Genomic DNA, 27,405 nt, shown 5'->3' on the forward strand with positions numbered 1-27,405 from the left:
TTAAAAATTAACAGTTAAAAAATATATCTCCAATAACATTTTAATAAACATTAAATCTCAAATCCTAAAAATAAGTAGTAATCCGAGAATAAACATAAAATTTAGTACTATTAGTCTATTACATGAACAACTCAATTTAACATAATGAAAATAACAATTCATGAATTATATCCAAGGAGTAACTTCAAAGTCTGGATATCTTTCTTCATCTGACAAATCTGGAGCTACATGTTGATTGGTTTCATTCTGATTTGCATTTTCCATAGAAGTATTATTAGCTTCACCATCATCTCGATCTTCTTCCAGATTCAATTCATCTAGCATTTCAATAATGTTTCACAAATCATAATCAATAATAAGGCAAAATATTTGGTTAAAGCATTACAAAATATCCCTAACAACAACATACCCAAATCATCTAAAGGTGATTGAAGAGACATATTTGCAAGATCATTCCGTAAAGCATCAACTTCTTCAGGAGTTAAAAATGGTGGTGAATCTTCCATTATCCATTCCGAATGATCCTCAAATGCATCAAGACAAATTGGATCATAACTTTGCTTTCTCATTCGGTTCCTATCTTATCAATTAACTTGATTATTCTTATTATGACTAAAAATTTTAAATAATGCCTTCAAGAAAGAATAATAAAAAGTACCTTTGTTGTAGCCTTAAGTTGTAATGAACATAAACAAGATCATTAAGCTTTTGATGCTCTAACCGATTCCTTTTCTTTGAGTGAATGTGTTCAAAAATGCTCCAGTTACCCTCACAACCTGAAGAACTGCAAGTTTGACTCAAAACACGAATTGCTAACTTTTGCAGGTTTGGTGCTCCACATCCATAAGATTCCCACCATTGATCTTAACATAAAAAGAAAACAATCACAATCATAAATATCAAATTTTAAACATATCACAATCATAAAAAACTAATTTTAATACAAAATTTACCAGGCATCACTGTGCTTCGCTCACGTATTGCAGACTGTCTCCCAAAGTCTCCTTCAGCATTCTTAAAGATTCTCTTCTCACTTGTCAATTTAGTAATCAAATCAGCATCACCGTAAGCATATCTCTCAATCACATCTAATAGGCCAGAAATTGTTTCTTTGTGCTTGTCAAATTCTGCAGAATTAAATCGAAAAGCTGGATTTAACCAATAACCAGCAGCATGAAGGTTTCTTTTAAGTTGTAAATCCCAACGTGAATCTAAAATCTTCAAATAAGGTTCAACAACCCTCTTTCTTTTTTGAAACCTCTTCACCATGTCTTCCCTAGCCTTATACATAGCTTGATAAAGGAAACCCATTGCAGCTCTATCTTCACTATCCACAATACGCAATACATGAACAAGTGGCTCCGTAAGCTTAACAATATCAGTGCATTGATTCCAAAATTTAGAATCTAAGACTTGATCCACAAACTTTTTTGCTTTGGCTTCTTTAGAGTAAGCTGAACTTGTCCATTCTCTAGATGTCACCATAGCTCTCAATGCATCCTTTTGAGCCAAAATACTTTGCAAAGCAATGAAATTAGTGGCGAATCGAGTTGGAGCTGGACGAAGTATTTCTCGGCCGCCTGTGAACTGCCTCATCAAGTACAAAGGATGGCAGTGATTATAGATATACTTCGTAATCATTGAAGCTTGTGACACAATTTCAGTCACTTCCACAAACTTTCCAATATCCTGCAACATCAGATTAATACAATGTGCCGCACAAGGAGACCAATACAATCTAGGAAACTCTGATTCCAACAACCTTCCAGCAGCAACGTAATTTGCAGCATTATCCGTCACTACATGTACAACATTCTCAGGACCAACAAATAACACAACATCCCTAAGCAACTTAAACAAAGCCTCAGCAGTTTTCGAGATATGAGAAGCATCAACTGACTTTAGGAAAACAGTTCCTTTAGGACAATAAACCAAGAAATTAATTAAAGTACACCTACAACGATCAGTCCATCCATCAGCCATGATAGTACATCCAGTTTGTTTCTAAATCACACAATAACCTTCAATCATCTTCTTTACATCTTCAACCAATTTACTCAACAAATATCCACGAACTCTTTGGTAATTTGGCCCTTTATACCCTGCACCCATATTTGCGATAGCATCGATCATCGGCTGATAATAAGCTGAATTAACTGCATTGAATGGCACAGAGGCATCCATCATCCATCTTGCAATAGCAATATCACACTTCTCCACAATTTCTTTGCTTTGGAGAACACTTTTAATACTTGGTTGAGCACCAGGTGTTGCTGCCGGTGGAAAAAAGGATTGTAATCCCTTGAGTTGTTTTCCAACTCCCTTTCTAGAGCTAGGTGCTGGAATTCTTGATGCTTGTTGTTGTCGCATCTCATTACGTTCAATCTCATCAAATTCCCTTTCAACGTCATCACAAGCACCATAACTTTCTGCATATTCTTCTTGAGTTTTCCTTTTCTTGGTTCGAAGATCTTCAATGTTTTGGGAGAATTGGTGTCTCACCGCAGCTGGCACCTTTCGACATGCCTCAATATCTCCACCTTTTCCAGCCAAATGATGCTTAACCCGGTTAATTCCTCTACCCCTAATATGCTTCTCGCAATAAATACATACCAGAGCAGTTTTTCCTTTATCCAAAACTTGTTTACAATGGCCCCATGCAGGATCAGTTTTTCCTCTGTTACTATTTTTTTGGGTTCCAATTGTTGGATCAGGAGTTGATCCTTGTTCCTGAGAAGTTGGTGTTGGTGTTTCTGATGGTGTATTTGATGAAGCCATCCTAAATTCCTAATCAACCAGGGTCCAGGACTAAATGACTAACAATACATAACAACAATCCACTAACTACTAACAATAATATCCAACAGTAACCAACAATTCACAATCAACAAACTGAAGTACTGAACTGAAATAAAACAGAAATCAAACATACCAAACATACCAAACAACAATTCTCATCTGCCCACATACCAAAATCGACCAGAAATCAAACATACCAAACATACTAAACAACAATTCTCATCTGCCCACATACCAAAATCAAACAGAAATCAAACTATCAAACATTCAAACATATGTGAACCACCAATTAAAAAATTAACTTCAAAGTTCAAACATATGTAAACTATCAAACATGTTCTTATCTGCCCGCATACCATAATCATTAATCAATTAACTTCAAAAAATTAAAAAATTAAAAAAACTTACCTGCACGGATGGATCAGCGACAAGCGTCGAGCAGAGAAGAGGGACTGAGGGAGACCTGGAGCGAGGAGCGACGAGGAGGCGACTTCAATGTTCAATCTTTGATGGATGGGGTGAGTCGCGCACTGCTCTGGATGCGGTGGTGAGGTGAGTGTCGCGTGGTTGAAGGCTTGAAGCTGACGGGCCGACGGGGCGACGAAGTGGCTGAAAGCTTGAAGCTGAAGCAGAGTAGGCGAGTAGCAGGGGATGGAGTCATGGCGCCATGGTGATGGTGATGGTGGTCTCTCAACTCTCAACTCTCAAGTCTCAACTCAAACCGTTTGGGTATGGGAGCATGCGAAGGGAAAGTGGGAAACAGGGGAAGGGGATGGAGGCTAGGGTTACAAAACGCAGCAGCTCTGCGCTTTTGTTTTTTTTTTTTTTAAAGAAACGACGTCGTTTTAAATCGCAAAAAAAAAAATTTCGAACCGGTCCGGGTTAAACGAAACCCGCCGGTTCACCGGTTCTGATAAAACCCGGCCGGTTCAATACGGGTCTCGCCGGTTCAGTTCCTTCTTTGGTTCGATGACTCACCCGGACCGGTTATAGCACCGGTTTGTCGGTTTTCCGGTCCGACCGGCCGGGTCGATCCGGTTCTGACAACACTGCTTAAAAGACCTCTTGATATGTGTATCTGTGCATTAAATTTGTGTTGATTGTTAGATGAAGAGCAAGCCTTAGAAATCAAGGTTAGTAGAGAATTGAGAGAATCGAACCTAAAAACACTTGAGTGATTAGAGTGTATACACTACCAGTGAGGGTTCGATGCTCAATTCCTTGTTCCCTGCTTTCATGAGCTATTTTCTTCTTGCAAGTCTATTTGTACTTCATTTTCATGATTTTGAATTAGTGAAATCCAGTTCATATTTCCTCTTGAAAGATTTGTTTACTTTTAACTAAGTAGGTAGAAACATTTTGCATGTAGTTACATTCATAGGTTGCATTTCATACATTCTACCATCCCTCTTCATCTTTATAGCTTCTCTTGAGCTTAGCATGAGGACATGCTATTGTTTAAGTGTGGGGAGGTTGATAAACCACTATTTTATGGTTTATCTTGTACTCAATTGAGTGGTTTTTATCTACTCTTTACCCACTTATTCATACTATTTGCATGGTTTTACATTTGCCTTCCTAATTATGTGCTTTGATTGAAAACATGCTTCTTTGGCTTTAAATTACCAAATAATAATCCTCCCTTATTACCATTAGATGTCTTGATATGTGTGTTAAGTGATTTCAGAGATTACAGGGCAAGAATGACTTGGAGGATGGAAAGGAAGCATGCAAAAGTGGAAGGAATACAAGAAGATGAAGAAGTTGCTAAGCTGTCCAGCCTGACCTCTTCGCACTCAAACAGCTATAACTTTAGCTACAGAGGTCCAAACGATGCGGTTCCAGTTGCGTTAGAAAGCTAACATCCGGGGCTTCGATTTAATATATAATATGCTATAGTTCCCCTGAGGCTAGGCGACGCGACTGCGTGATCCATGCGGCCGCGTTGTAATGACGGAAATCAGCGCATTTGAATTCACAACCAGCGAATTTTGGGCTATTTCTGACCCAGTTTGCGGCCCAAAAAACACAGATTAGAGGCTATAAAGTGAGAGAATGCATCCATTCAGAAACAGGCTTTCATAATTTACAATTTTAGGAGTAGATGTAGTTTTTAGAGAGAGAGGTTCTCCCCTCTCTCTTAGGATTTAGAATTAGGATTCTTTTCACTTCATGATTATTTCATCTTTTGCGATCACAGGTTCAATGTTCCTTTTATTTATTTTTCTAATTTAATCTATGAACTCTTCTATGTTACATTTGATATCTTTATTAGTGCTAATTTGAGGAATTTTCAGATCTATGATTGCTTTCCTTTATTTAAATAATTTAGATTTTTCCCTTTTGGCTTTGGCTGATTTATTGGTAACGCTTGAGCTGTCAAATAAAGCAGTGGTTGAAATTGAGAGTTGCTGCAATAACTCTAGTCTTTCTATAGAAATTGACTAGGACCTGAGGATTAAGCTAGTTGATCCACTTGATTTACCTTCATAGTTAGAGGTTAACAAAGTGGGATTAAAACCCAATTCTCATCGCAATTGACAAGGATAGGCCTTCCAGTTCTCATACCTTGCCAAGAGATTTTATTGTTATTATTTTATTTTACTTATCATTCAACATATTCCCTTCTTACCTCCTAATAAACCCCAATTTACAACTCATAACCAATAATAAAAACATACCTCCCTACAATTTCTTGAAAAGACGACCCGAGGTTTAAATACTCGGTTATCAATTTCAAAGGGGTTTGTTACTTGTGACAACCAAAACGTTTGTATGAAAGGACTTTTGAAGGTTTAGAAACTATACTTGCAACGAGGATTCATCCGCAAATTTCTAGACCACGGAAAAGTTCTCTCATCACCAACACTCGCGAGTTTGAAGCTCATCACAGTCATCCCTTCCCAGATCCTACTCGAAATACCACAGACAAGGTTTAAACTTTCCGGATCTCAGGAATAGCCACCAATAATTCTAGCCTATACCACGAAGGTTTTAATCTTAGATTAGAAACCTAAGAGATACACATTCAAGCTTGTTTGCATGTAGAACGGAAGTGGTTGTCAGGCACGCGTTCATAGGTGAGAATGGTGATGAGTGTCATATAATCATGACATTCGTCATGTTCTTGAGTGCAAATGAATATCTTGGAGAAGAAATAGACTTGAGTTCAATAGAAAAACAATAGTACTTTGTATTAATTCATGAGGAACAGCAGAGCTCCACACCTTAATCTATGGGGTGTAGAAACTCCACCGTAGAAAATACATAAGTGAAAGAGGTCTAGGCATGGCCGTGAGGCCAGCCTCCAAAACGTGATCAAGAGATCAAAAGGTGAACTAAAGATTCCAAGATGAAAATACAATTGCAAAAGGTCCTATTTATAGAGAGCTAGTAACCTAGGGTTTACGAAAATGAGTAAATAATGCAGAAATCCACTTCTGGGCCCACTTGGTGTGTGCTTGGGCTGAGCATTGAAGCTTTCACATGTAGAGACTTTTCTTGGAGTTAAACGCCAGTTTGGGTGCCATTTTGGGCGTTTAACTCCAGCTTTTATGCCAGTTCTGGCGTTTTGACGCCAGAATTTTTTTGCTGACTTGGAACACCGGTTTGGGCCATCAAATCTCGGGCAAAGTATGGACTATTATATATTTCTGGAAAGCAAAGGATGTCTACTTTCTAACGCAATTAAGAGCGCACCAATTGGGCTTTTGTAGCTCCAGAAAATCCACTTTGAGTGCAGGGAGGTCAGAATCCAACAGCATCTGCAGTCCTTTTTCAGCCTCTGAATCAGATTTTTGCTCAGGTCCCTCAATTTCAGCCAGAAAATACCTGAAATCACAGAAAAATACACAAACTCATAGTAAAGTCCAGAAATGTGATTTTTATTTAAAAACTAATAAAAATATAATAAAACTAACTAAAATATACTAAAAATTACCTAAAAACAATGCCAAAAAGTGTATAAATTATCCGCTCATCAATAACTCACATACTCTAGGAGGTCCTTCAAGTTGGAGGATTTGAGGTGGGACTTGGATGGCTTGATTTGATTGAAATGCCTTTTGTTCTTTGCGAATCTCCAGGAGTAAAGTGGTCATGTCTGCAATCACTTTAGTCAAAGCCGATACGGAAAGAGGTGCTTCCACCACACTCTTGGGAGGGTTGTTCCTTACCCTCACATGTTGGGTAGCCTCGGCGACATCATTGATCAAACTCTATGCTTCCTCCGCCATCTTATTCTTAGAAAGGGAACTACTACTAGACGCGAATGCTGCGTCATCCACGACGATGTAGGCAATGTGGGGCTGAGGGACACAGTTGTAGTAGATGTCGTCAGTCAGTTGGTGCAAGTGCCGAAAATAATGCTCAGTAGAATTATATATTATTCTATTTGAGTCCTTGTAGCTTATATGAATCTACTCTATGCCATATGTGACTTTAGAATTATATATTATGCTATTTGAAACCATGTAGCTTATATGAATCTACTCGATGACATATGCGACTTTAGAATTATATATTATGCTATTTGAAACCTTGTAACTTATATGAATCTACTCTATGGCAAATGCGAATTTAGAATTATATATCAATCAACTCTATTTCAAATGCGAATTTAGAATTATATATCAATCTACTCTATGGCGATTGCGAGTTTAGAATTCATACATAGAAAAGTGAATTGATACATAACAAATGTTAACTTGATAACTTGATACATAGTAATTGATAGATCGAACAGTTAATTCATACATAGAAAAGTGAACTGATACATAGAAAATGTTAACTACACAATATCTACTTTCTCGTTGCCCACTTTACATCTTTCACAAGATTCTTGCATTTCTTGGTGGCCTTTTTGAACACGGACGGAGTGAATCGATTAGCACTACGATGAGGCAGATCAACCCTGAGATTGTACCATTTGCCTGTCTCATCGGAGTGCATGCCTCACCTCTATACAACTTCATTAGACAGACCATCCTAACATGATTATAATTACATCAACTGAGGAAATAAGTATATAATATAATCAAATCAACAGAGATTAGAGTCATTGAAACACGGTTAGGGTTTTGACTATTAAGAACTCCTCGACCACCATCACTCCTACTAGAGTCACCAGATACCAACCCTCTAGAAGCACATGAGGAAGTGCGGTATGGATGTCTTGCATCCAAGGAATACCTACCCGCCATGATGTCAGGCTGATGACCATATTGTGATTGGCCTGCATCTGTAGCCATGAACCCAAGCAACTGGATAAAAGAACACCATCTCCTGAGTCAAACTGTGGCACACTCTAATACTACTGATGTATCGGGTATGATGAGGTAAATTGTGTTTGTGGTACATATTGGATTGACCACTGAGGATGTTTTTGTGGAGGTGGAGGCGGAGGTGGAGGTGGCGATGACTGTGGCTCCTGCTCCTCAGTCTCTTTATTCTCTTGAACCACATCATCTATAATCAGATCACCCTCGTCATTCTCTTGAACCACAAGATCCGACAAGTTCAAATGGTTGCCATATTTTGTACGGTACCAGTGCATATAAATATCTAAGGGATGTTGTGGACCATCAAGCTCAGTCAGAACGTGATTATACCTGTTTGTCCACTGCATCACCCAAAATGAATGACTCGTGGCTGTGGCCCAATTAAGATTCTTAGGACCAGTCAGGACTTCTTCATGTGCCTTGTCTAGATTCCGTTCCTGATGAGGAACTCCCTGTATAAAACCAAACTGTCGCCTATACCAATCGGTTGCATGCCACTCAATGCATTCAAAAGATACCAACGGCGCCATAGCGCTCCACACAATCGAGTGCATGTAGATGTCTACAAGAATTATGTCCAGATCCATGCGATCCATAGCATAGCAACCCACACAAACTAGGAAAAATAAATGACACTAATGATTACAATCAGAATAACAATAACACTGCAACCCCAAACCAAATACTTCTTTAATGAAAATATACCTGACCCTTCTGAAGATCATCCAAGGCCTTCCTAAAGTGAGCAAGTGTAAGATATCTAAAGTGTCGGTCTCGACGCTCCCAGTGTTGTATATTAAGTTTTTTTTTAATAATAGGAAAATCAATTCGGATGGTCCGAATTGATTATTATATAATATTTTTGAACGAGCTGGAACAACTCACTGGGTCTGATTTATGCAGGTATATGTATATAAAATTGTGTAACTCATAAACAAGGCAGTAGATACCGTCTTCTTCTTCATATTGTTCTTCTGCTTTCTTCCACTCCTGGTTCTCTCTTCTTTGTTATGAGGTAAAAAAAATTAATAGTGAGGGTTTTGTTTCTATTTAGATTGGTGAGAGAAATAGATGATAGATTTCTTTTAAAAGTGTATTATTTTGGTCAGATTTTGTTTCAAACATCTGAAGGAGTAAAATTTATTTGTGAGAATCTGTTAAATGTTGTTATTTCCTTCACAATCTCATTTGAAGAGCTCAAATGTGTGATTTGTGAGAAGATAGATTCTGCGATGTCAAGGAGGATTTCATGTATTTTATACAGATATCCCATCCCAGTATTTGGTGGATTCATTTAATTTCAAACCAAATATATAACCGACGAAGCAAGTATGCAAGAGATGTTTTCAATGTATATTGAAAGTCGTGCCCAAATGTCGTTCATCGAGTTGTACATTGAAATCGAACAATCTGAGGCTGACCGAAATATTGTACGGGAAGATTACAATAGTGACAGTGAGGAAGAGTTCGAAAGAAATTATGAAGTTGTGGATTCAAACGGAGATGAAGATCAATGTGACGTCACTATGGCTCCAAATGTGACAAACGTGGCAAATGCACTGGCAAACGAAGTGCCATTTGAGGAGCCATCTTTCATGCGAGTGTTGGATTTGGAAGCCATGCATGCTCCAGAGTTTCCAGAATATATGAGCGTCGGTACCTAATTGCCTATTTTTATAAGACGGATTAGAATTCTGTAATAATTTATATTGATTGATGGACCAAATAGTTAAGTGACATGTGAAAATATATTCAATTAGCATTTGTTTATGTGTTTATGTAGTTAAGTTTAGGATAATAATATTTTTTGTTAGTTATTGATGTAGTTAAATATTAATTAGTGTTTATTAATCAATATTTATTTATGCATTTATGTTTTCTTTTTTTGTTAAGATTGAGATAATAACCTGATGTAGAGTTTATTTATATCATCATAGATGTATTGAGTGTTGATTTACCTTTAATTTCGATTATTAAATTTTCGTATGGCTGCCGTCGTGGCAGAAGTTCCTCTTGTTGCAAATGGTGAATTTGCTGTGGGGATGGAATTCAGTTCAAGGGAAGCTGTTATTAAGGCGATGAAAGAGTATGCTATCCGAAGAAGTGTAGACTACCGGGTATATGAGTCGGAGTCATTGACATTTTATGCCAAGTGTACACAGTATGAGGAGGGGTGTGATTGGCTTATCAGGGTTAGCATGATCAGCAGAAAGTACTGTTGGGTTATTAGGAGATATAATGGTAGTCACACTTGTACCAAAGCCACCATTTCTCAGGATCATTCGAAGCTAAATTCGAACACAATTGCAAAAGCAATAAAGCCGTTGGTTGACGCTGACTGCTTGTTAAAGGTAAAATCAGTTATTGTAGAAGTGCAATTGCATCAACTACACCATCAGCTATCGGAAAGCATGGTTGGCTAAGCAAAAGTCAATAGAAAAAATATTTGAAGGTTGGAAAGCATCATACGAAGCTTTGCCGATATGGTTTGAGGCCATGTGTCATAAGGAGCCATCAGCTATCGTCCATTTTGAGACTATGCAAGGCATACCAAGGCGATAACTTGGTAAGTGATATCCGGGTATTGCATCGAGTCTTTTAGAGTTAGTATCCCTGCATTAGAGCATTCAGACTTTGTAAGCCAGTTGTCCAGGTGGATGGGACTCACTTGTACGGAAAGTATAAGGGTTGTTTGTAACAACCCCGTTTTTCGAGTACGTAAGATCTTTTCTGAAGGCACGGATTTCTCCGGATGATCAGTAAAGGGAACACCTTTGATATATCATCAAGCATCTCAATCCTCATTGTCATTATGTCATCCTTAAGCTAGAACCTCTTCTGAGGCAAGCTCGATAACGCAATCACGAAGAACCTAGTTTTTGAACCGTACCGGTTAGGAGTTTTAATTCTGATTTTTGTAAGTAGTCTCAGTTTGACGAACCGAACTCGATTCATGAGAAAAGAGAGATAATAGTATAATATTAGTATTATAAGATGCTTGAATGATATTATAAGGTTACCTGGTCTGTTTTAGTTAAAAACAGGAAATCGGTTTAACCGGGTTTACAGTTTATTGGTGCAGCTTAGCACCAGCACTCCCTGAAGACTTTAGCAATACTAAGGCCTCATTATACATGTTCTATTCCCATAATAATATGTTACTAGTGTCATTTACGCTAGTAGCTTAGAAAATAATTTTTAGAGATGTTTTTACAAGTGTTCCGATACATCTAGTTTTAGTAGTTATACACCTAAGATATTTTAATATTATTTTAATCCACCTCCAAGCCAACTAATCACAACTCACCCTACACCCCCAAAACCCCCAAGGCTGGTTCATTTTCACTTTGTGGCCGAAATTCTCAAGAGAGAAAAAGAGAGAAAAGTTCTTAGTTCCAAATCTTCAAAGCTTGATTTCTACTGAACTAAAACTCAAATCAAAATTCCAATCCGACAATGTTCCTCTCTTATTTCTCTACATGATCATATGACTTATCAAGGGTGGAAATAAGGTGAGATGGCTGTCTCCCTCCCTCTTCAATTCGGTTTTCAAGGAAACATGCTTAAACATGTGTTTTCTTAATGTTCTTCCTTACGAATCATGCTTAACTTGACTTGAGGGCCAAGAAACGTTAATTTCCATCAAGTTTAAGGTGAGAAATCCCTTTCTAACATTCTGAGCAAGATTTGGTTAGTTGAGGGTTTTTGGATTTAAAGTTATTCTTGATGTGTTTTAGGAGGAAAAAGTGCAAAAAGAACACCTAAAAGCATAACTGGATTTGAGGCAGTAAATCAAGGTAGGGTGTAACGAAATTATTCTTGATTATTTGTGTTTGAGTTGTGTGAATGTTGTATGATTTGTCTGTGCTAAAAATTGGTTGCATATATGATTGATTCTTGGTGAAAATTTGGTAAAATTTTGATGAAATTTGATGAAATTCAAGCTTTAAAGTTCATGTTCTTAGAGCAGCTGGACAAACGAAACCCTAGGCTTAAATTGAGGTTCAATTTGTGTTGAAATCATGTGGAAAATATGGGGTTTTAGTGACTGGGAATTTATTATGAATTATGGTAAAAATCAGTTGCTGAAAAGACTGAAAAACGGGTAAAAATAGAGAAAGAATCTGAAGAATTTACAAAGAACATGAAGAACACTTTGAGTGTGATGAAGAACAATGAATAACAGGCTTTAGATCCTTAAAAGGGCAAGGAATTAAAAATTTTAGTGTTTAAGGGGTTATTTGGTAGTTTCCAAAAGTTAGGGTGGTTAAAGTAGAAATATTAAAAGTTACGGGTGGTAAAAAGTAAATTTTAAAGGTTAAAAGTAAAAGATAAGTTAATTTTTGAAAATTAATGATAAAATAATAAATAATAATATTTAATTAAAAATAATATTTTAAAAAATAATAAAATAATGCAGAAAAGGCAGTTTTCTGTAAAAGCTTTAGAAAGACAACTTTAAGCGCAGAATCTCATAATTACCTTCATAAAACACTTAGGGAGTGGTAAGAACATGTTACTGATGCAAAGATAAATGAAAGATAGAAAGTTAAAGAAAAGATAAAAACCAAAGAAAAAGTCTGTAAAGTTTTAATAACAGAAAAACATATAGAGATTAGAAAACTAACTAAGGCATCATAGTTAGTCCTTGAGTTGCGACTAGGGTTAGGTATTATATGAAAAGTTAAACTATTTCAGTATAGACTTAATGAACCTATACTTGGGACAGGCTAACTATTCATACCGTAATTTACATAAGCTTTAAATACATACATTAAACAGAGAAATCAGAGCAAAGTAGAGAGACACAGAGAACAAAGTAATCATAGCAGAATAAAGAGATAAAGAGAAAAGAATAATATAACAAAGAAAGTAGAGGGAAAGAGTATAAAAACAAAGAGTTAAGCCTTGTGGCATGATATTTTGTTGTATGTTCATTTGCTACTTTTCGTTGGCCCTAGAGGTCCTGTAGGCCCAAGTTCACCTACAGTAAGTTGTTATTCCTATAGGCCGAAGTTCACCTACAGTGAATATCAATTGTGTAGCTCAGGGTGTTGCTTCTGTAGGCCGAAGTTCACCTACAGAGAGTTGCTATTTCTGTAGGCCGAAGTTCACCTACAGAAAGTTGTTGTGTTGTGATTATATTATTCCTGTAAGCCGAAGTTCACTTACAGGGGCACCATTTCTGTAAGCCGAAGTTCACTTACAGAGGTGCTATTTCTGTAGGCCGAAGTTCACCTACAGAAAGTTATTGTGTTGTGTTTAGACTATTCCTGTAAGCCGAAGTTCACTTACAGGGGTGCTATTTCTGTAGGCCGAAGTTCACCACAGAGATAAAGCAATATCTAGGACTAGTTCCTGGGTAATGTCGGGTTGCAGGGTGTAAACCGACACGTGAGCTCATGGTATGCATAGGACAGACATGCATCATACTTGGTTGTACATTTCCTCTGTTATGATTGTTGTATGAATGTATGCTTTCCTTGTTTGTATTATATTCTCTGTGTTTGTGTTTTACTTTCTTATATTCTTTTGTTTGTGATCTGTTTTTAGTTTACTCTATTTTCTCTATTCATCTATCTTCTATTTACTGCATCTCTATATTCTGCTATATGTCTGCTAAGCGACACAGATTAATGAACTTAACTAATAACCCCGGTCCTACTAAGAACTCTCCAGTTCTTACCCCTTCTCTCTCCCTTTTCCCTTCAGATGGAAGCATGGGTACCCTTCCGTAGTTCATTGATGACGTTCCACCTGACTTGAATTTTTGAAGACTTAGAACATACTTTTCCTCGCTTTAGTAGTTTAGAGGGACTAGGTGAGTATAGAGGCTAGGCTAGCCTGGGCGCCAGCTTAGGGACTTCTTGAATAGGTCAGGGCCTGGGATGTTATATGTATATATATGTATATAGTTATTATCTAGCTATATCTAGGGGTGTTCTAACTAAAACTATATACTCTAATAAAGGCTGAATCACTGAATGTTGTTAACTACTTGAGATGTATTTATGTGTGGTTGTTTATAACTGTTTTATCTGTTATTATTTGTGAATTGATTATGAATGATTCTGTTTATTAATCAAAATATTTTCAAAAAAAAAGTACCTCACAAAATAACTACGTTTTTAACAACGAATCAGGCTCATATAATAAATAATAGATAATAATTAGGGAGACAAGTTGGTAGCGCTCAGTTTCTAGTATGATCATGACGTACCAGAAATTGGGTCGTTACAATTTGGTATCAGAGCAGTTCATTCCCAGTAGAGCCTGGGGAGTGGACTGACTATGCTTCATTGCATACTCTGCTTGTGTGTCTCATGCTGTTAGGGTATCTTCAAGATACATTTGGCATGAATATCTATGATTGTTCATTATGGGAATGTTCGTGCCTAGCTTGAGATATTAAGACTGATCACCTTAATGTTGATTGTTTGGTGCGAATAAGACCTCAATGACTGTGAATAGACATGGTTTAATCGAGCTCCGTACAAAGAATCGATGTGAGCCACAGCTATCTTCATAGCTGTTATGATCTCCATGGCTATGACTATGCGTGATTTGAGTGCTGTAAGGAACGGATCGATCTATTTGTCTGGATGGCTTGAAGGAAACAGATCACTTGAAAATGGAATCTTGCACGTGGCTGAAATTTTGAGGGCAAAATTTTCTTTTAGGAGGGTAGAATGTAACAACCCCGTTTTTCGAGTACGTGAGATCTTTTCTGAAGGCATGGATTTCTCCGGATGATCAGTAAAGGGAACACCTCTGATATATCATCAAGCATCTCAATCCTCATTGTCATTATGTCATCCTTAAGCTAGAACCTCTTCTGAGGCAAGCTCGATAACGCAATCACGAAGAACCTAGTTTTTGAACAGTATCGGTTAGGAGTTTTAATTCTGATTTTCGTAAGTAGTCTCAGTTTGACGAACAGGACTCGATTCATGAGAGAAGAAAGATAATAGTATAATATTAGTATTACATTAGTATTAGAAGATGCTTGAATGATATTATAAGGTTACCTGGTCTGTTTTAGTTAAAAACAGGAAATCGGTTTACTTGGGTTTACAGTTTATTGGTGCAGCTTAACACCAGCACTCACTGATGACTTTAGCAATTCTAAGGCCTCATTATACATGTTCTATTCTCATAATAATATGTTACTAGTGTCATTTATGCTAGTATCTCAGAAAACAATTTTTAGAGATGTTTTTACAAGTGTTCCGATACATCTAGTTTTAGTAGTTATACACCTAACATATTTTAATATTATTTTAATCCACCTCCAAGCCAACCAATCACAACTCACCCTACACCCCCAAAATCCCCAAGGCTGGTTCATTTTCACTTTGTGGCCGAAATTCTCAAGAGAGAAAAAGAGAGAAAAGTTCTTAGTTCCAAATCTTCAAAGCTTGATTTCTGCTGAACTAAAACTCAAATCAAAATTCCAATCCGACCAAAATGATCCTCTCTTCTTTCTCTACATGATCATATGACTTATCAAGGGTGGAAATAAGGTGAGATGGCTTTCTCCCTCCCTCTTCAATTCGGTTTTCAAGGAAACATGCTTAAACATGTGTTTTCTTGATGTTCTTCCTTAGGAATCATGCTTAACTTGACTTGAGGGCCAAGAAACGTTAATTTCCAGTAAGTTTAAGGTGAGAAATCCCTTCCTAATGTTCTGAGCAAGATTTGGTTTGTTGAGGGTTTTGGATTTAAAGTTGTTCTTGATGTGTTTTAGGAGGAAAAAGTGCAAAAAAACACCTAAAAGCATAACCGGATTTGAGGCAGTAAATCAAGGTAGGGTGTAACAAAATTAATCTTGATTATTTGTGTTTGAGTTGTGTGAATGTTGTATGATTTGTCTGTGCTAAAAATTAGTTGCATATATGATTGATTCTTGGTGAAAATTCGGTGAAATTTTGATGAAATTTGATGAAATTCAAGCTTTAAGGTTCATGTTCTTGGAGCAACTGGAAAAATAAAACTCTAGGCTTAAATTGAGGTTCAATTTGTGTTGAAATCATGTGGAAAAGATGGGGTTTTAGTGGCTGGAAATTTATTATGAATTATGGTAAAAATCAGTTGCTGAAAAGACTGAAAAACGGGTAAAAACAGAGAAAGAATCTAAAGAATTTATGAAAAACATGAAGAACACTTTGAGTGTGATGAAGAACAATGAAGAACAGGCTTTAGATCCTTAAAAGGGCAAGGAAGTAAAAATTTTGGTGTTTAAGGGGTTATTTGGTAGTTTCCAAAAGTTAGGGTGGTTAAAGTAGAAATATTAAAAGTTACGGGTGATAAAAAGTGAATTTTAAAGGTTAAAAGTAAAAGGTAAGTTAATTTTCGAAAATTAATGATAAAATAATAAATAACAATAAAATATTAAATAATAATATTTAGTTAAAAATAATATTTTAATAAAAATAATAAAATAATACGGAAAAGGCAGTTTTTTGTAAAAGCTTTAGAAAGACAACTTTAAGCGCAGAATCTCATAATTACCTTCATAAAACACTTAGGGAGTGGTAAGAACATGTTAGTGAGGCAAAGATAAATGAAAGATAGAAAGTTAAAGAAAAGATAAAAACTAAAGAAAAAGTCTGTAATGTTTTAATAACAGAAAAACAGACAGAGATTAGTAAACGAACTAGGGCATCATAGTTTGTCTTCGAGTTGTGACTAGGGTTAGGTATTATATGAAAAGTTAAACTGTTTCAGTATAGACTTAATGAACCTATACTTGGGACAGGCTAACTATTCATACCGAAATTTATATAAGCTTTAAATACATACATTAAATAGAGAAATCAGAGTAGAGAGAGAGACACAGAGAACAAAGTAATCACAGCAGAATAAAGAGACAAAGAGAAAAAGAATAATATAACAAAGAGAGTAGAGGGAAAGAGTATAAAAACAAAGAGTTAAGCCTTGTGGCATGATATTTTGTTGTATGTTCGTTTGCTACTTTCCGTTGGCCCTAGAGGTCATGTATGCCCAAGTTCACCTACAGTAAGTTGTTATTCCTGTAGGCCGAAGTTTACCTTCAGTGAATATCAATTGTGTAGCTCAGGGTGTTGCTCCTGTAGGCCGAAGTTTACCTACAGAAAGTTGTTGTGTTGTGATTATATTATTCCTATAAGCCAAAGTTCACTTACAAGGGCACCATTTCTGTAAGCCGAAGTTCACTTACAGAGGTGCTATTTCTGTAAGCCCAAGTTCACCTACAGAAAGTTGTTGTGTTGTGTTTAGACTATTCCTGTAAGCCGAAGTTCACTTACAGGGGTGCTATTTCTGTAGGCGGAAGTTCACCTACAGAGATAAAGCAATATCTAGGACTAGTTCCTGGGTAATGTCGGGTTGCAGGGTGTAAATCGACACGTGAGCTCATGGCCTGCATAGGACAGACATGCATCATACTTGGTTGTGCATTTCCTCTGTTATGATTGTTGTATGAATGTATGCTTTCCTTGTTTGTATTCTATTCTCTGTGTTTGTGTTTTACTTTCTTATATTCTTCTGTTTGTGATTTGTTTTCAGTTTACTCTATTTTTTCTATTCATCTGTCTTTTATTTACTGCATCTCTATATTCTGCTATATGTCTGCTAAGCGACACAGATTAATGAACTTAGCTAATAACTCCGGCCCTACTAAGAACTCCCCAGTTCTTACCCCTTCTCTCTCCCTGCCCCCTTCAGATGGAAGTATGGGTACCCTTCCGTAGTTCGTTGATGACGTTCCACCTGACTTGAGTTTTCGAAGACTTGGAACATACTTTCCCTCGCTTTAGTAGTTTAGAGGGACTAGTTGAGTATAGAGGCTAGGCTAGCCTGGGCGCCAGATTAGGGACTTCTTGAACAGGTCAGGGTCTAGGATGTTATATCTATATATATGTATATAGTTATTATCTAGCTATATCTAGGGGTGTTCTAACTAAAACTATATACTCTAATAAAGGCTGAATCACTGAATGTTGTTAACTACTTGAGATGTATTTATGTGTGGCTGTTTATAACTGTTTTATCTGTTATTATTTGTGAATTGATTATGAATGATTCTCTTTATTAATCAAAATGTTTTCAAAAAAAAGTACCTCAAAAAATAACTACGTTTTTAACAACGAATCAGGCTCATATAATAAATAATAGATAATAATTAGGGAGACAAGTTGGTAGCGCTCAGTTTCTAGTATGATCATGACGTACCAGAAATTAGGTCGTTACATTGTTTGTTAGTGGCAGTTTCACAAGATGGTAACAACAATATCGTCCCAATTGCATTTGCTATTGTGGAGGGAGAGACTTCTGATGCGTGGCACTTTTTTCTTAGTAACCTGCGACAACATGTTGTGACTCGGGATGGTGTGGGACTGATATCCGACCGACACGAATCCATCAATGCAGCTGTGGCTCGCAGTAACGGAGCTTCGTCACCTCCTAGAGCTTTCCACATGTTTTGCATCAGGCATATAAAGTCAAATTTCTTGAGAAAATTCAAGGCACCGTACCTGCAAAAACTTGTCATCAATATAGGTAACATTGAGTAACTCGAAGTTTGTTATCAACAGAGATACCTTTAATAAGTGTTTGTTAACCCCATTTTTTTTTATTGTTTTTTGTTATTATGCAGGATATTCGAGGACGGTGTGAGAGTACGAAGTGCGTTACCAGCGGCTAGGAGAACGGGGCGAGGCTTACACTAACTGGTTAGACCGAATCCCCCGCGAACAGTATGCGTTGGCATTTGATGGTGGCTACCGATGGGGTCACATGACGACGAATTTAGTAGAATGCATCAACTCGGTCATGAAGGGTGCACGCAATCTCCCCATCACTGCGCTTGTCAAAGTAACATTTTACAAGTTTAATGAGCCATGAACCCAAGCAACTGGCTAAAAGAACCACCATCTCCTGAGTCAAACTGTGGCACACTCCAATGCTGCTGATGTATCGGGTATGATGAGGTAAATTGTGTTTGTGGTACATATTGGCTTGACCAATGAGGTTGTTCTTGTGGAGGTGGAGGTGGAGGCGGAGGTGGAGGTGGCGATGACTGTGGCTCCTGCTCCTCAGTCTCTTCATTCTCTTGAACCACATCATCCATAACCAGATCACCCTCGTCATTCTCTTGAACCACAAGATCTGACAAGTTCAAATAGTTTTCATATTTTGTACGGTACCAGTGCATGTAAATATCTAAGGGATGCTGTGGACCATCAAGCTCAGTCAGAACGTGATTATACCTGTTTGTCTACTGCATCACCCAAAATGAATGACTCGTGGCTGTGGCCCAATTAAGATTTGTAGGACCAGTCAGGACTTCTCTGTGTGCCTTGTCTAGATTCCGTTCCTGATGAGGAACTCCCTGCACAAAACCAAACTGTCGCCTATACCGATCGGTTGCATGCCACTCAATGCATTCAAAAGATACCAACGGCACCGTAGCACTCCACACAACCGAGTGCATATAGATGTCTATAAGAATTATGTCTGGATCCACGCGATCCACAGCATAAGCAACCCGCACAAACTGGGAAAAATAACCGACACTGATGATTACAATCGGAATAAATATAACACTGCAACCCCAAACCAAATACTTCTTTAATAAAAATATACCTGGCCTTCCTGAAGATCATCTAAGGCCTTCTTAAAGTGAGCAAGTGTAAGATATCTAAGTGTCGGTCTCCACGCTCCGAGTTATGCCACCTAATATGACTTAATTCATTAACAGAACTGGATTCTAAATATGAAGATACATAGTAAATGTTAGATAATGTTACCTGTTTGCAAGCGGAAAACTATGGGGTTCCCTAGAAACCGGCGCTAGATTTGGCAGGCGGATCCAAACCCAAATGAGCAGCAGTGTTAGTGGATCGTCGATCTCCTTACAGTCAAAATGAGATACCCTGCATAACGCCCTGTATAGATGTGCGTGGCAAGCCGATCTCCAACTGTACTGTCCGATACTGCCAAAATCACGAAGTAAAGGCAGAAACTTCCAGTGCACAGATGCCCCAGACTTCTCTCCAGACAATATCGTACCGATCAACAACATAATGTGGCACTTCACGTACCTCTGTATACTGTTTTCATCAGTCAACTGTAACTGTTCTTTTAGATCCCATAGCCAAGTCAGTTTTATACCGTTTCCTCTACAGTCTGAATTTCTCGGTGCAACCCCAAATTGGTGCAAACACTCCGCCTCTAAGACTTCAAAACTACTCATAGTCATCCTTGTGACTAAAGGACCGTCCGTCGGAAGACCAAGAATCATAGCCACATCTTCGAGTGTCACAGCACATTCACCAATCGAAAGGTGAAAGGTATGTGTGTCTGGATGCCACTTTTCGACTAGAGTATTTACAAGTGCTTTCTGACATTGGGCTATTCCAATCTTAGATGCATGATAAAAATCAGTAAATCGTAAATGCTCATCCACCCTATCATCGTACCGATCCGGAGGGACAGAGTGATCACACATCAACATCCGTAATAAATTATTAATCAAACTATCAACAATTACTAATTTACTACTAAAATATAATAAGTTTTTAACTAGAACAACAAATATATCCAACAAATTATTTCTAACTTACCATTAATAATAATAACTAATAGATTCTTCCAATTTCTATCTAACTAATGTTCCACTGTAATATTAAAACCTCACTTACAACAACATACTTAAGTCAATTAAAAACCTAATAGTAAAAAAATAATTATTATCGAAAAACAAATATATTATATTATTATATTTTACAAAACCTAATTATTGATCAAAATCAGCAACATTAATCCAAAAACATATTTTTTAAACATATAATTTTTACTAAAAATAGTACAAAAAATTCTAAACATGTTCTTTTTACTAATCTATCATATTAGTCTAACTCAAATATTACTATTGATTAAAATATTCTTTAACTATATATATATATATATATATATATATATAACTATTATTTAAACATATATTCTTAAATTTCAATCAATCAATCAATCAATCAATAATAATAATAATAATATTACAGTCACTGATATATGACCCTATTTGAACAACAAACAACAACTATAATTAGATGGAGAAGATGGTAGAATGGTTGCTGGTGGGATGGAGATGAAACTCATTTCGGAGGGTGGGTATGCATGCAGTAAAGAGTTATGCTGGGGTTAAGGGCACCGTTGTGGGGAGCAACGTCCATGCGGCACGTGGCGGGGGAGGGACAACTCGGACCATCCAATCTGTTCCCTCAATGTGGACCATCTGATTTGCCTTGGAGAACTCAGACCGTGCAATTTGTGGTTACCTAACACCACAAGCCGGTAAAGCACACATGCTCTCCACAAGCCGTCCTGATTAAAATGCCTTTTGTTCTTTGCGAATCTCCATGAGTAGAGTGGTCATGTCTCCAATCACTTTAGTCAAAGCCGATTCGGAAGGAGGTGCTTCCACCACACTCTTGGGAGGGTTGTTCCTTACCCTCACATGTGGGGTAGTCTCGGCGACATCATTGATCAAACTCTATGCTTCTGTCGCCGTCTTGTTCTTAGAAAGGAAACTACCACTAAACGCGAATGCTGCGTCGTCGACGGCGATGTAGGCAATGTGGGGCTGAGGGGCACAGCCATAGTAGATGTCATTAGTCAATTGGTGCAAGTGTCGAAAATAATGCTCAGTAGAATTATATATTATTCTATTTGAGTCCTTGTAGCTTATATGAATCTATTCTATGACATATGCGACTTTAGAATTATATATTATGCTATTTGAAACCTTGTAACTTATATGAATCGACTCTGGCAAATGCGAATTTAGAATTAAATATCAATCTATTCTATGGCGATTGCGAGTTTAGAATTCATACATACAAAAGTGAACTGATACATAGCAAATGTTAACTTGATAACTTGATACATAGTAATTGATAGATCGAACAGTTAATTCATACATAGAAAAGTGAACCGATACATAGAAAATGTTAACTACACAACATCTACTTTCTCATTGCCCACTTTACATCTTTCACAAGATTATTGCATTTCTTGGCGGCTTTTTTGAACACGGACGGAGTGAATCGATTAGCACTACGACTAGGCAGATCACCCCTGAGATTGTACCCTTTGCCTATCTCATCTGGAGTGCGTGCCTCACCTATATACAACTTAATTAGACAGACCATCCTAACATGATTATAATTACATCAACTGAGGAAATAAGTATATAATATAATCAAATCAACAGAGATTAGAGTCATTGAAACACGGTTAGGGTTTTGTCTATTAAGAACTCCTCGACCACTATCACTCCTACTAGAGACACCAGATACCAACCCTCTAGAAGCACATGAGGAAGTGCGGTATAAATGCCTTGCATCCAAGAAATACCTACCCGCCATGATGTCAAGCTGATGGCCATATTGTGATTGACCTGCATCTGTAGCCCCAAGCAACTGGCTAAAAGAACTACCATCTCCTGAGTCAAACTGTGGCACACTCCAATACTACTGATGTATCGGGTATGATTAGGTAAATTGTGTTTGTGTTACATATTGGCTTGACCGCTGAAGTTCTTGTGGAGGTGGAGACAGAGCTAGAGGTGACGGTGACTGTGGCTCCTGCTCCTCAGTCTCTTCATTCTCTTGAACCACATCATCCATAACCAGATCACCATCGTCATTCTCTTGAACCACAAGATCCGACAAGTTCAAATGATTGCCATATTTTGTACGGTACCAGTGCATGTAAATATCTAAGGGATGTTGTGGACCATCAAACTCAGTCAGAACGTGATTATACCTGTTTGTCCACTGCATCACCCAAAACGAATGACTCGTGGCTGTGGCCCAATTAAGATTCTTAGAACCAGTCAGGACTTCTCCGTGTGCCTTGTTTAGATTCCGTTCCTGATGAGGAACTCCCTGCACAAAACCAAACTGTCGCCTATACCGATCGGTTGCATGCCACTCAATGCATTCAAAAGATACCAACGGCACCGTAGCACTCCACACAACCGAGTGCATGTAGATGTCTGCAGGAATTATATCCGAATCCACGCAATCTACAGCATAAACAACCCACACAAACTGTGAAAAATAAACGACACTGATGATTACAATCGGAATAACAATAACACTGCATCCAAAACCAAATACTTCTTTAATGAAAATATACCTCGCTTTCCTGAAGATCATCCAAGGCCTTCCTAAAGTGAGCAAGTGTAAGATATCTAAAATGTTGGTTTCCACGCTCCCAGTTATGCCACCTAATATGACTTAATTAATTAACAGAACTGGATTCTAAATATGAAGATACGGAGTAAATGTTATATAATGTTACCTGTTTGCAAGCGAAAAACTACAGAGTTCTCTAGGAACCGGCGCTAGATATGGCAGGCGGATCTAAACCCAAACGAGCAGCAATGTTAGCGGACCATCGATCTCGTTACAGTCAAAACGAGATGCCCTACATAACGCCCTGTACAGATGTGCGAGGCAAGCCGATCTCTTACAGTACTGTCCGATACTGCCAAAATCACGAAGTAAAGGCAGAAACTTCCAGTGCACAGAAATCCTATCATCATACCGATCCAGAGGGACAGGGTAATCACACATCAACATCCGTGAACTCTACAAAAACATAAATGATTAATCAAACTATCAACAATTACTAATTTATTACTAAAATATAATAAATTTCTAACTAGAACAACAAATATATCCAACAAATTATTTCTAACTTACCACTAATAATAATAACTAATAGATTCTTCCAATTCCTATCTATCTAATGTTCCACTGTAATATTAAAACCTCACTTACAACAGCATACTTATGTCAATTAAAAATCTAACAGTAAACAAATAATTATTATCGAAAAATAAATATATTATATTATTATATTTTACAAAACCTAATTATTGATCAAAATCAGCAACATTAATCCAAAAACATATTTTTTAAACATATTTTTTACTAAAAATAGTTCACAAAATTCTAAACATATTCTTTTTACTAATCTATCATATTAGTCTAACTCAAATATTACTATTGATTAAAATATTTTCTAACTATATATATATATATATATCAAGGTTGCGAGAACCGGATCAGTCAATAAATCGGTAAGGTGACTGGTTCACTGGTTTAATGGTTCGACCGGGGTTCAACCGGGGTTCAACCGATTTAATTAAATATTAAATAAAATTATTAAAAATTTAATATATAATTTTAAATATTTAAATTCAATAATTTCTAACCTAATAAAATTTAAAATTTCACAATTTTACATAATAAATTAGCCATAATTTATCAATAAAAATTCATAAATAACTTTAAACATCAAAGTTTATAACTAAAACATCAAAATTTATAACTAAATAGATCAAAACACATCTAAATAACAAATACATAATGTTCTACCACCAAATCAAACAACATTGACAAACAATTTTTCAACTAAACAAAAGACACTGATCATAAAAAATCATAATCATAATTAAGTGCTTCAAGAAAATAGCAACTCAGAAGACAAAAAAAAAATCAGAAAAAAAGCAACTTAGAATTACAGTAATAAGTAATAACCACTAATAATCAAAACTAACCAAAACTCAGAATCACAGTAGCAACTCAAAAATAGCAACTTAGGATTTGTAATCTAATTATCAAAACTAACCAACAAATTGGTAATAACCACTAACTATTGAATTTGAAAACAGAATCACAGTGCTAACTACTGAATTTACAAACAAACAGACTATGAAGTATGAAATCAAACTGCAGTAACAAATTACAGAACAAAAGCATAATTTGAAACTTACAGAAACAGAATTACAAAAACTGATTAATTCATATAAATAACAAAATAAAAAAAATAAAAAGAAGATAGTAATCAACAGAAATTAAATCCAGAAGACAGCAATCAAAAACCAACAATTAACCCAGAAAAAACAACATGCAACAGTCAACATAATTAAATCCAAAAAATCAACAATTAACTCCCAAAAATAAAACTAAAGCAGTGTATGGATTGAGGCTTACAACTCAGAAATTCAGTAACCCAAAATAAGCAGAAATTAATAGACTCAGAATCAGAAATAAAAAAAACCAAATAAAAGTGACTCCGGCATAGAGGGGATCGAAGACAGAGGCTTGATGTGCGAGAGAGAGAGAAAGATCGACGATGAGGATAGAGACACGATTTTAGGGTGGCCGACGATGACGAGGACAGAGGCGGCGACGCTAACAGCAGCTCCGAGCATACCTGGCGATGCGAGGTGAAGGGATCTAGGAGAAGAGGATAGCGACGGCGGGGCTTGACGCTGGCTAAGGAGAAGAGTTCGTCTGTGACGGCGTCGTTGGCCGTTGGCTGCTGCTGCTGGCTGTTTGGGAGAGAGAGAGAGAGGCTACTAGGGTTTCTTCTGTGCGAGAAAAGAGAGAGAGCGAGAGGCTGGGTAGGTTGTGAGACAGAGAGAAGGGGGAACTGGGGAAGGACTGCATTTTGTTAAACTATATTTTTCTTTTTTTTTTTTGCAGCGCCAAACGACGCCGTTTATGATTTGGGGGAGAACCGGTGCCTAATAAAACCCGACCGGTTCGTCCGGTTCGCCGGTTAACCACCAGTTCGACCGGTTTTTTGCAGAACGGTTTTGCAGGTGGACCGGATCGACTAGGTGACCGGTTTCTGGTTAACCCGGTTGAACCGGCCGGTCCGGTCCGATTTTCAGAACATTGATATATATATATATATATCCCTAACTATTATTTAAACATATATTCTTAAATTTCAATCAATAATAATAATAATAATAATAACATTACCATTACTATTACTGATATATGACCCTATTTGAACTACCAACAACAACTATAATTAAAAAAATCGGATGGTCCGATTTGTGTACCATCCGATTACTGAAATCAGATCATCCGATTATAATTCCCCCATTGATCCGTCCGATTTGTTCTGCACAGCCCAATAAAACACCATATACCTCCATAACTATACTATACACCAACAATCATTCCATATCAAAATTAAAAAACTCCCAATATTATTAAATAACACACTTCTTTTCCCTATTTGTAAATTAATTTCTGTTAAATAATATATAAATGTTTTAACTTCATAAAATATATATAAATAATAAAAAAAATTCTTACCGGATGTGTAGTCATCCAGATAAATTTGCTTAATCAATAGAATCACAGTCGAAAGAATATTCCCTGACGTCAAAAATAGAGCAGAAATGAGTGAAACAAAATAGTAATTATTAAAAAAAATTAGATAATAACATATATGCAACTTTTACCGTCATTTTGATTCATTTGTATCATAAAAAAAATATAATTCAATGAATCATAACACAGGTTCTAGTGACACAATCAATTACAAAAGATGATGATTGAAAAATAGCAATAGTACCTTTATGACGAGTAGAATGAAGCTGCATAAGCCCATTCCTTTGAAACTCCAGCGAAAGTGGAAGCTCTTTTTAGTTGCAACGTTTTTTAAGAAGATCAAAACAGTTTTCTCCAAAGAAACCGTAGTGCAGCGGATGAAGAGAAGGGAAAACAGAGCCAGATGATGATGAAAATAAGAGAACAGATCAGAGAAGAAATTTGAGCTAACTAACTTTACAGATCCTGGTATTCCAGATGAATCTAACGCTTAAAAATGGTTGCTTTAGCAAAATCAGTATATGAAACCGGATGGCATGAAAAAAAAATTGAACATGAGAAGAAGAGCTTGATAGCTCATAACAAGAGAGAGGCGATGCAGATCTTGTGCTTCATTCATGGCTAATCACGATCTTTTTTCAAAGTAGTCTTTTCCTGTTAAAAGATTCTACTGTTGGAAGGCAAGAGAAATCCGAGAAATAATATCAAAAGTTAACAAGGAGAACAAGGAGGTAAGAACTAAGAACAAAGGGGGTACGCAGTACGCACGACAAGATAACGAGAGATTAAATATATTTGGTCGTCCGTGACCTAAAATATTTAATTTTTTAAAAAAATAAAAAGTTTTAGACCAAATACATATTAAAAATTCTCAAAATCATCTAAGATAAACTAGGGGTGCACAGACCCGGACCGGCCCGAAGACCCGGCCCGGCCCCGAAGGAATTTGGGCCGCGAAGACCCGGACCCGAAGTGACCCGGGGTGGACCCGGGGAAAAAAAATGAAATCAGAAAGGGAAGTGAAGCCGGGACCGGGCCATGGCTCGGGTCACCCGGACCCGGCCCGGTGGCCCGGCCATATTACACACACACAAACGCGTTACAGCGTTACAGCCTTACAGGTTTGAGGTTTCTACTTTCTA

At 37.1% G+C, this 27,405-nt stretch overlaps 1 protein-coding gene across 13 annotated transcripts; it reads right to left on the reverse strand.

The window, feature by feature from the left end:
• LOC114925143 (uncharacterized) lies at positions 1-27,123 on the reverse strand. Of its 13 annotated transcripts, XM_072214210.1 has the most exons (8): positions 19,868-20,824; positions 19,704-19,793; positions 18,291-19,614; positions 6,740-7,106; positions 954-6,630; positions 659-863; positions 410-576; positions 1-317 (listed from the first exon to the last, which is right to left on the reverse strand). In XM_072214210.1, the coding sequence occupies exons 5-8, from the start codon at positions 1,981-1,983 to the stop codon at positions 166-168; spliced, it is 1,554 nt and encodes a 517-aa protein (XP_072070311.1). In that variant the 5' UTR covers positions 1,984-6,630; positions 6,740-7,106; positions 18,291-19,614; positions 19,704-19,793; positions 19,868-20,824; the 3' UTR covers positions 1-165. The 13 variants fall into 13 exon arrangements, 8 of the variants coding, with proteins under 8 accessions (XP_072070311.1, XP_072070309.1, XP_072070310.1 ...); XM_072214208.1 differs by lacking the exons at positions 18,291-19,614; positions 19,704-19,793; positions 19,868-20,824 and adding exons at positions 26,246-26,308; positions 26,508-27,031; XM_072214209.1 differs by having other exon boundaries at positions 18,291-19,793.
• Positions 27,124-27,405: the final 282 nt, after the last annotated feature.

Source organism: Arachis hypogaea, chromosome 14 (assembly GCF_003086295.3).
Source record: "Arachis hypogaea cultivar Tifrunner chromosome 14, arahy.Tifrunner.gnm2.J5K5, whole genome shotgun sequence".
NCBI lineage: Eukaryota > Viridiplantae > Streptophyta > Magnoliopsida > Fabales > Fabaceae > Arachis > Arachis hypogaea.